Source organism: Anneissia japonica, unplaced genomic scaffold, assembly GCF_011630105.1.
Source record: "Anneissia japonica isolate Jap-2015-1 unplaced genomic scaffold, ASM1163010v1 scaffold287833_len2544123_cov190, whole genome shotgun sequence".
Taxonomy (NCBI): Eukaryota; Metazoa; Echinodermata; class Crinoidea; order Comatulida; family Comatulidae; genus Anneissia; species Anneissia japonica.
In genome coordinates, this window is record NW_022757233.1 from 1,287,825 (window position 1) to 1,299,273 (window position 11,449).

At 36.7% G+C, this 11,449-nt stretch overlaps 1 protein-coding gene across 3 annotated transcripts in view; it reads right to left on the minus strand.

The window, feature by feature from the left end:
• Nucleotides 1-462: 462 nt before the first annotated feature.
• Nucleotides 463-11,449, minus strand: part of LOC117124585 (cytochrome P450 2U1-like) — a 22,075-nt gene continuing 11,088 nt past the window's right edge. For all 3 annotated transcript variants that reach the window (XM_033270877.1, XM_033270879.1, XM_033270878.1), the window contains 3 exons: nt 8,439-9,212; nt 1,745-1,942; nt 463-1,400 (listed from right to left, as the gene is read on the minus strand). In XM_033270877.1, coding sequence (XP_033126768.1) covers nt 1,219-1,400; nt 1,745-1,942; nt 8,439-9,212 — 1,154 coding nt within the window. In that variant the 3' untranslated portion in view covers nt 463-1,218. The remainder of the gene's footprint in view (nt 1,401-1,744; nt 1,943-8,438; nt 9,213-11,449) is intronic.

The following is an 11,449-nucleotide window of genomic DNA, read 5'->3' on the forward strand; positions in this document are numbered from 1 at the left end:
GATGCGGTTGAAAAGTAAGGAAGATGATGAGGTAGATGATGATTGATGATGGATGATGATGAGAAAGAAAATGATGCTGATAAGGATGCTGAGGACAATGATGATAATATGGAAGAGGATTAGGATGATGAGTTTGATGATGAAAATAAGGATGATGATGATTATGATTAATGATAATGGTTGTTGATGAGGTGATCGTGATAATGATGAGTATGATTATGATGTTAATGAGGTTAATAATGACGAATGATGAGAAACATTCCCTCTGCCCCTCATCCTCATCTTCATTCTTGTCGTCCTCCTCCTCTTCATAATCATGATGAGGATGATGATTGATAATTATAATTAATAAGGATGATGATGTGGTTGATGATGATGACAGATGATGATTGAGAGAAGAATATATTCTTAATATAAGAGAAGATGTTGTTTTTAACAGACAAAGCAAATACGGAACATCGGTTACCCTTTAATCTAAACTTTATTTTAAAAGATAGGAAAGGAAGCAAGAGAATTTATAATTAAAGAATGTTCCTTTTAGCATAGAGAAAATGGGAAAAAGATTTAAATAAGGTCTATGATGAAAAAGATTGGTCATTCATAAATAGTATCCCTTTCTCGTGCACAAAGGACAGTAGATTAAGGTATCTGCAATATAAAATTATTCACAGAATTTTAGGCCATAACATTTTTTTTTGTTTAAAATGGGTATTTTCCAATGTTTTTGTTCTACTTCCCTGTTGTCACATTATTAATTTTATTTTAAGTTGCTTCCAAAATGTTGTACTTGTACTGATTTCTGAATAAAAAAAATGAAATTAAAAAAAAAAAGTATTTCGTCAACAGTGAAACGGATATAGCTATGCTTACAATGATGGACTATTATTTTTATTATGGAACATTATTTTGATTCTTGCAATTTCAATGATTTTAAGTATAGAATATTTAAAATTTTTCTTATATCTTATTTTATTGTATTTAGGATTTTTATATCTGTATATTTTAAATTGTTATAAAAGAAGGGCCTCTTTAAGTCAGCAAGAAGACTGATCAAATGTTTGTCATACTGTACTTTGAAGGGAAGGAAGGCCTATCACACTCCTTTGTTCTTTTGAACATTTGTATATAATATTGTGTACAGTAATTATTATCTAGGCCTTATGGCCTAGTATGGCAATGCCAGGATATAGGGTCTACTAAATCATTATTATATGATATCTATGTTCTTTTTGTAATTATCAATTCGTATGGCCTCGGAGTCAACGTTGCTCCAACGTGCGGATGAGTGGATGGCTTTAGTTCGTCCGTTGGTAATGTAAACTGGAAATGATGCAGTAGATGAGTAAAAAACAGATACATTTCCATCCGGGCTAGTTGCTCTCCGAGGCAGGAACGGCGGCCTGTGATGTAAGATAAATAAATAAGTATATAATGTATTACAGATACTTATTGCAAATTTATAGCAGCAGTATTCTGATTTATAACATTCAGTATGCAATGTTCTGTCGAATTGGCCTAATTTGTAATTATAGTTTTGCATATCCTTGAAGATGGAGCGGGGCCGACCCGCCCCACCTAAATCCGCCCCTGATGATGGGGATGATAATGTATATGATATGATAATGAAGAAACTGTGACGATAATGATGATGATGATGATGATAACAAATGATGATGAGGGAGGAGCAGACGGTAATGATGTCGACGACGACAATTAATTCAAAGACCATATGAGTGCCATTTACCGATAGAGAATGGAATTAATTCTTCGTATTTGATCAGTGTACCCTTGTCATCAATGAATCTTTCAGGTCTAAATTCTTCTGATTCCGGCCAGGTAATTTCATCATGCAACACTGCCCAAATATTTGGAACTACTGTTGTACCCTTCGGTATGAAATACCCCTCATATATAGTGTCATTTGTAGTACCATGCACCACTCCTGCAAAAACAAAACAACTTTACCCTAATTATAAAATTATTGTTTTATAAATGATTTTGTTGTTTTAAATTGTTTAGTCATAAAAAATATAAATAATGTGTATTGAAAGGCAAAATACTGAAAAACAACAATGTGATAGGAAAACAATGGTTGGGTCAACAAATTTGAAATTGGCAGCTCAGATGGCTGATGAATATGAGCTGATACACAAAAATGACCATAGACCATCCTTCAGGAATTTTCAGGGCAAACGAGACAAAGGTCAAAATACTAGTAATGTTCAAAAAAATTCTGGCTCAGGAAAAGATGTACAAGTCGGCAATTATGTATCCCAGGCACCCAAAAATCAGTCCAAAAATCTACCCCTTCCTAAGTCAGTGATAACCTGATTTTTATTGTAAAAAGCCAGGACATGTGAATGTTATAAACTGAAAAACAAGGATAAGAAGGATTTAGGTTTTGTATCAAAAACTGTCCTACCGGAAAATAGTGTCCCATGTCATGATGTGCAGGACAATGAGAGTCGTTCTCCCAAATTTGAAGATACTGTAAAATTAAGCAGGTCAATGAAAGTTATCGTAGCTTTTTGTTTGATGGTGAAGTGACCCCATGTTCATCTGGTGCGGCAGGTACGCCAGTGGTAATCCTTAGGGATACGGGGACCTCACAGTCGTTGATGGTGGAAGGTGGTTTGACCTTCCCACCTGATAGTGCAGTGAATGCCAAAGTATTGGTTCAAACTGTTGATGGCAGTTACATGTCAGTTCCCTTGTATAGGGTTGATTTGAAGTGTGACCTAGTTTGTGGTCCTGTTACTGTTGGTGTCGTCCCAGAGTTGCCTATGGCAGGTATTGAATTCTTGTTGGGTAACAACTTGGCTGGAGATAGGGTTGTTGCATCCCCAGTTGTTTCAGTCCAACCAGTTGAGGTTGCTGAAACTGAGCAGTTGCAGGTTGAGTTTCCGGGAATTTTCCCTGATTGTGTTGTGACGTAGGACTCTGAGTGATGAGGCGGATTCTGTTGATATGGAGGATTCTGGTGTTTGGTTGGCTGAAACCTTTTTCAAGGATTTGAATGAAGGGGGTTTGGTTCAAGACTCCATGACTAACAATTGTGAGTTGTTTAGTAAGTCTTCCTTTGTTAAAGCACAGCAGGCAGATCCTGAGTTGAAAGGCTTGTCCCAGACGGCATGTTCTGAGGCTGAGGCCGAGAAGGTCCCTGGGTGCTATTATGTCAAAGATGGCATTTTGATGAGGAAATGGAGACCTCTCCTTAAGCCAGCTGATGAAGATTGGACTGTGGTCCATCAGGCTGTTGTCCCTCCTTGTTACCGAAATGAGATTTTGAGAATTGCCCACGAGTCACCAGTTGGCGGCCATTTAGGCATTAGAAAGACCAAGGAACGAATCATGAGGCATGGATGTGGCTGATTTTTGCAGGACATGCCATACATGTCAGGTTGTTGGTAAGCCACAGCCTTCAATCAAGCCTGCGCTATTGATTCCAATTCCTGCGTTTTACGAACCTTTTACTAGGGTTCTGGTTGATTGTGTTGGACCATTGCCTAGCACTAGGTCAGGTCATAAATACGTTTTGACGATTATGGATCCATATGTCCACTCGTTTTCCAGAGGCAATCCCACTTCGAAATATCACAGCCAAGACTACGGTAGAGGCTCTAGTACAGTTTTTCACTCAGTATGGGCTGCCCCGGGAAGTTCAGTCTGACCAGGGGTCAAATTTCTTGTCGGGCATATTTCAAGAGGTGATGTATCAGTTAGGAGTGAGACAGCTGAAATCATCAGCATATCACCCTCAGTCACAAGGTGCGCTTGAGCGTTACCATCAGACCCTGAAGACCATGATCAGGGCATTTTGTGAGGAGTACCCTGATGATTGGGACAAAGGCATCCCATTTCTTTTGTTTGCTACACGGGACTCCCCAAATGAGTCAACGGGTTTCAGTCCGTTTGAGTTAGTGTACGGTCATGAGGTAAGGGGCCCCCTTAAGCTCATCAAGGAGCGGTTTATGTCTCGGGATGATAAAGTCAATTTCCTAGATAATGTATCAAAATTCCGAGAAAGGCTCAAGTGTTGCTAAAGAACACTTGAAATCTTCCCAGCAAACAATGAAGAAAAAGGCAGACAAAAAGTCTAAAGCTCGTAGTTTTAATCCTGGTGACAAAGTTCTTGTGCTGCTGCCCTTGCTTGGTGAGCCACTGAAAGCTAGGTTCAGTGGCCCTACTGTGCGAAAAAGAAATTAAATGATGTCAATTATGTAGTCAGTACACCAGACAGAAGGAAAGAACAGAGGGTGTGTCATGTAAACATGCACAAAGAGTACTTCGAACGGGGGGCTAGTCAGCCAGTGGGTGTGACACAAGTAATAGATAGTGAGGTAGATGTAGGAATAGAATCAGAGAACGACATGTCTGAATCAGAGATAAAAGACAGTGAATCCTCTAGTGTTAAGTTGTCTAACTCAGAAATGATAGGAAATTTAGATGAGGCCTTTGATTATCTACCTGAAAATCAAAGAAAAGATGTAACTAATCTGTTACATGAGTATCAAGAAGTGTGTAAAGACAAACCAGGTTGTACCCCTCTGGCTGTACATGATGTTAATGTAGGAGATACTAGCCCAATTAAACAAAATCCCTACAGACTAAATCCAAGCAAATTGTTGAAGGTTAGGGAAGAGGTTCAGTTCATGTTAGACAATGATATAATAGAACCAAGTCAGAGCAGTTGTAGTTCTCCTATTGTTATGGTTCCCAAACCAGATGGGTCCCAGAGGTTCTGTATTGACTACCGCAAGGTAAACGCAGTAACCAAGACTGATTCCTTCCTTCTCCCCAGGTTGGAAGGTTGTATTGATAGGATTGGGAACTCTGCAGTAAAATAGATTTGCTTAAGGGTTACTGGCAAGTGCCAATGACCGACCAAGCCAAAGAAATTTCAGCCTTTGCTACCCCAGATGGCCTGTTTTAATGTAAAGTAATGCCTTTCAGCATGAAAAATGCACCGGCGACATTCCAAAGGCTGACAAATCAAGTGATTGCTGGACTTAACCACTGTGTTGTATACATTGATGACATTTTGGTATATAATGACACATGGAATAGTCATGTTCAACACTTGAAACTCCTGTTTGACCGGCTCCAAAAAGCCAATCTCGTAATCAATTTGGCAAAGAGTGAATTTGCAAAGGCAAAAGTCACCTATCTAGGTCATGTGGTCGGTCAAGGGCAAGTGCTGCCAAGAGAAGCCAAGGTTGAAGCCATACTGGGTTTCTTCCCCATTCCCCAGAACAAGAAGGAGTACTGCTCAGATTTCTAGGGATGGCTGGGTTCTACAGAAAGTTTGTGCCGTATTTTAGTACTGTAGTTAATCCATTGACAAACTTAAGGGTAAAGTCAAGTATATCTGGTCAGATGGGTGCCAGGGGGCTTTTGAGAAACTAAAAGCCATTTTGGCCAACGAACCTGTTCTTGCGGCCCCAGATTTCACCAAGCCCTTCAAAGTGGCCATCGATGCCAGTGATGTTGGTGTCGGAGCGGTTTTGCTCCAAGAAGACGATGAAGGCATGGAAAAGCCAGTGAGCTACTTTTCAAAGAAATTACATAAATACCAGAAAAAATACTCGATAGATACCAGCTAAAAAGTAAACGTAAGTAAACAGACAGAAATAAAACCACAACTTTTGGACAACACAAGACCGATACTTAGTGGCGAGTGAGGGGTAGAAAAAGTCAAATAGTATAAAGTGAAAAGTACGCAAGCATGATTAGAATATAGGCTAGGTTAGTTACGGCAGTATGAACAAAGTGATGAGACTTTCAGCCACCACTAACCTCATTCTTTGATCACGTTATTTTTTCACATGTTGCTATATTGTCATATCCTGGTTACTGTTTTACTTTTGATTACTAATTGTAGGCCTAGCCTAATTATTTTCATTTATTTATTTATATATTTATCTATTTTCTTTAATTCGTGTATTTATATCATCACTAGTTTTATAATTACGTGTAGTTAATTTATATCTTATCTTCTATGCTACACACATTTTCATCATGCTTCATATTGCGGATTTATTTAGACCATTATATTTATACTTGTGTCTTTTATCAAGCCCGTAGCCAGGGGGGGGGGGGTGTTATGGTTCGGGCGAACCCCTCGAACTTTTGAATGAGTCCCACTCAGAAGGAATGTCTGTTTTTAACTTACCTAGCATTAAATCAAAATTTAGCACCTAATTCATTATTTGGTCACCCGTTTCTAAATTGTAGCCTGCCATACAAGCCTACATTCATAGAATTGCTTCAGAAGTTCGGAGATTTAAATTGAACGCAACTCCAGCAAACCATGACTTTACGATGGCACACATAAGAATGGCAAACATCGATAAAAATCCGGCTGCCGTCTCAACTTTCAATGGCCTTTGGCTGAATGTTTGTAAGAAATGTACCAACCGTTAACGAAACCGGTCGCCGTCTACCTAGAGTAAATGGTGCCACCAAACGAAGCTAAAGTTTTGCGACTTAATCCACCAAATGCAGATAATGTTTTGCGACTTAATCACCTGATTGTGGATTGTGTGGTTAGTAAATTCCATAGCCATAATGTCCATAGCGCACACTAAACTATGTGCTGTTGGAGCATTTTGGGGAAATTGACTCTCCTTTTTTCCATCCCAAACAAAATATTATTAATAAATCAACATGGTCCATCTCAGTCATCATAGCCAGTCACGAAGTTTATTTTCAACAGCAGACACACACTACAGAACGGAGTGCGTCAAAACGAGTGTTTGTTAATTTTTAGTGATAAAGAATCATGAAACGTCCTAGAATAGGCCTAACTGACTTTTTTTCGTCCGCTGTTGCAAAGAAGAAGGGTTATTGATTTCAAAATCAATTTGCCTAGCCTAGATGCTGACTAGCTAGGTTCTGCTCGTTCATTTAGAGACAGAATTATATCCCGATGACAAACTGGTGTAGGCCTAAGTACAGTAGGACGTACTACAGGTACTAGGCCTAGGCTTTTGTTGTAAAAGTTGAAGTGCATGTACAAAATGCACCATAGGCCTATGTTTCAAAAAAAAATTGTTAATTATTATTGGTTGGCCTGGGACCGGGGCAGGCAGGTCAGCTTTACCGTCGAAAGACCTGGAATTCGACGATGACGTTAGTGCATGTTTACAAACGCCATTGATTAGAATGAAAATAGACGCGCTGAATTTCGTTTTTTTTTTCATGAAAGATAGAATTTATCGAGCATTTATCTATATAAAAACAAGATTAATATTGTAGAAATTGTATTTCTAAGGATACATATAATTCATATTTCATTTGGCAGACAATAAATATTCAGGAATATATAATAAAAACGATTATTAATTCTAAAATATGCATCAAATCTCAGCTATTATTAATCAGTACGGTAAGCCTATTATGTTTAAAGTCTTAAAATAATAATTTCTAAATAGGCCTAGTATATAACAAATAATTGTATTAAAGTTTAGGTTCTCATGATGTCAGATAACGTATTGAATATGATGCTATATTTTGGGCTCTGACTTAATTTAACGATGGCCCTGTCAGTAGTAGGCCAAATGACAATATTTGAGCTTTTTTTTAGCCATGAAGTAAAATAGTACTATTATTTTCAGTGTACAAAATGAGAGTCAATAAGATGTAGTAGAAGAAGAATAGGAAGAGGAAGAGGAGGAAGAAGAACTTAGCTTTTTTTTTTATATAATAATAAATGTGTTGAGTATATTGATATTGATTGTGCGATGAGGGTTTTTTTTTTTTATATCTTTCGGTATTATTTAAACATGCCAATTCTCAGAAAATATTTTCTAATTTTATTATATTACCACTTTTTTATTACATAGATCTTTTTGAAAACATAACTGCTTTAAAACATCATTTATAGACCCATTAAACACAAAAACTGCTCTGGCTTCGGGGGCTTCACCCCCGACCCCACCATGGCCCTTAGGCAGACCCCTGGACCCCACGCCCAGAGAACTCCCCCTTGAAATGACCTAGCTACGGGCCTGTTTATTGTGGCCCAAATGCTAATGCATGTTTCACAATTTTCTGTTTTCATTCTGATTTTGGTTAATGATATATTAGTTGTTTATTATACAGTAGTATACCGTGGGAACGACGATTAATCTCCCTTCTCATTACAAACTGTTTACTATGTGTATACCCAATGTTTGGAGAAGATTTTATTTTAAAAAACAATTTCGGAAGCATTACAATGGCTACTACTAAATAAAAATAATTAAATAAAAGGGGATAATTAAAATACTACAATTGAAGTGTATAATTCAAATTTAAAAGCTTAAACACATTAATTATTTTCACAATTAAAAAAATTTAAGATTTATAAAATTTATAAAAATTTTCCATAAAATCAAGTTAGTAAGCAAATACATTTGGATTATGTTTTAAATTATAAAAGGAAGATGATACTTTACCGAGTGGAACTGCAGGTCGGATGCGTGTGACTTCCATCATTACAGCCTCACAGTACACAAGCTTCGGTTGATCTTTCAAAGTTGGAAGCTGTCCCCTGCCAGTTACTGAATCCAATTCTTGGTGTACCTTGGCCTGTATTTCTGGGTTAAGAGCTAAGTACAGCAATGCCCATTTTAAGGTTGTTGCTGTCGTTTCTGTTCCGGCGAGCACGAGATCTGCGACAATGTGCGTTGCTGATTCGTCATCAAACGCATCAACATTTTCATCACCGCTCTGTAGTTCCAATTGAGCTTTCAGAAACTCGTCAATGAAATCACGTGGCTTGCTGACGTCAAGAGTGTTTGCATGTTCTTCAAATTCAAATTTAATGAATTCGTTCAAGAAAATGTCTACATTCTTTAGGATCCTTTTCCAATTGCTTCCTGGGATAAATCTCATGAACGGCATAAAGGTCAGAGCTCCAGCCTGTGAACTATGTTCCAGATTTGTATAAAGTATGGTTAGAAATCTTTTAAATTCAGGATCGTCATACTCATATCTCTTTCCAAATAAGATTCCGCACGTAATGTTGGATACGGCATTTTCAATTATATGCTTTGGATCGTACCCTGCTGAGGACGTTGCCTCTTGTATTAGTTTAGACTTAAAATAGTCAATTTCGGTAATAATCCTGCTTTCAAAACTGGATTTACCCATTCCAAAGCTTCTCAGCAGTTTCACAGTAAACCTTCTTTTTTCTTTCAAGTTTTGGTGTAGGTATCCAGTTATCAAACCTAAAAAGTATACTGCTGTTAGTGTCTGTTTTAGAATCATTTTATCAAATTGTTAAATGAAACCTGACACAAGCAACACATATCTATTTATAAATTAGCCAACCAATATAAAACCATTCTGTCTTTGAATAAATTATAGGCCTAGTTTACTAACTGAAACTGGAGGCCGGAAAAAACTTCCCTCATTACAGCCCCTTTCGCTGTGAATTTTGCTTGTGTGGCTATTTACATTTTTGTTACTGACTCAGTATAAGAACTCGTAAGATTAATAATATTCAAGCGCTTCGAGGTTGTGTCAACTTGAGGCGCTATATAAATCCAGAATTATTATTATTATTATTATTATTATTATTATTATTATTATTATTATTATTATTATTATAATGGTCACATTATTTATTATTATTATTATTATTATTATTATTATTATTACGTAATCGAGAGAGCCACACGGCTATTAAAAATCTGCAATTGTGTATATGGAACGCCAAAAAGGGCAACTTTCAAACACACTTGATTGTCAAGCACACTCTATTTCCAGGCACAGTCGTTTAACAGACACAGTCGATTTTCGAGGAAAATCTGTTTTCAGACACAGTCGGTTTTAAGGCACAGTCGTTTTTCAGGCACAGTCGATTTTTAGGCACAGTCGATTTTTATAAGCACAGTAGATTTAGTCAAACCTGATACTGAACTGATAAGATCCATCATTCTAAGCCTTAGAAACCGACATTAAATTTCTTTACTGCATGGATAGTCAATCTCAAATTTAAAAATTTTTTTTAATTAACAATTTTTTTCTCCTCAGCCTTTTTTTTTAAAAATATGCGTGGTATTTTAATCTGTTATTAAAAATGAGCCACGTGGTTTTTTGCATATGCTTTCCTTTGTTAAAATTCTGAAATCTCGAGTGAGACGATGATTGTTTGCTAGAGAGAAATGCTGTAGCATATTTTGCCATATATTTCAACCAGATGTTTACTTTTTAGTATACACTTTATTTATATAAGAACCAGTAAAATTTTGCCCAGGCTCAGTGTTCATATTTTTTGGCCGATTTCAGACTCAAAATGTTCTTATTTTGTTCTTATTTTATACAATTTTCAAACATAAAAAGTTACTATTGTACAGCATTATAGTAACACTCTACTGGAATGCAGATAAAAGTTGCCCCGGAAAAATTGCCCTTGAAAAATAGGCCCCAGAAAAAATGACCCCAAATGACAGGTACGGTAAGTACAGTACACCACTGTAGGCCTACTGCTTTGCCTAGTCGCACCTACACATAAGGTACAGATATTTTTTGGTTTTTCTAGTTTTTGAAAATAAAAAATTTTACCTCAGCCGCCTCAATAAAATGTTCTTATTAAATGTGTTCTTTTTCGATGTCATATTGATATTTTCCCCTGATATGATACCGATATTATTTTGCCAGAATAAAAAGCTCCTGGCCGGTTATAAAATATGAAAAATAGTATCGTTAAATTTACAGCATCTCAGGGTTTTAGTCGTGGGTGTTAGATCAGACAATGCAGCTGTAGTATATATATATAATTATTTGAATTTTTTTAGATCAGAAACAGCTGTATGCCTACGTCGTCATTGTAAAATTGACTTCAACGAAACATTATATGATATTGGATTTGATTTTCTTTTAAAATCGATATTGAACAACAATTATAGTAATATGATGATACAGAACTAAAATATCCATTGCTTTATGCCATTAAACCAATGTTATTGTAGAGTCCTGTTAAAATTTTTCAAATTAATTGTCTTCACTGCATGGAAAAATCATTCGTTGTATTTGTATTTTTTCTCCATGGTGCTAATCAAGCAGACGTCTGAATGAACACAATGCATATTCTATTTTAATTTAATTTGCTTGGAATCACCATAGGCTATTTATTATGACATCATCACGAATTTCTAATACTGTAGTTTTTAATTAAACAATATTGCTTCGCACAGCCATTTCGTATTGTACGTGCTATTTCATTATCTTTAATAACTACAAAAAAATAAAATAAAAATAAAAAAGACCTGGGAGAAAAATTTTAGTTAGAGGAAAGAGGAAAAAGGAGTGCACCCATGAGTTCGGTGGCGATCCAGCAGTGGGTGAAAGGAGAGCTCGATTATTTACCTCTTATTTACACTAACCATGTGGTGGCCTGAAGTGGGCGTGGCGGCGTGAACTTTATTTTGTTCCCCCCCCCCCACCCCCCCCCCGTCAGAAA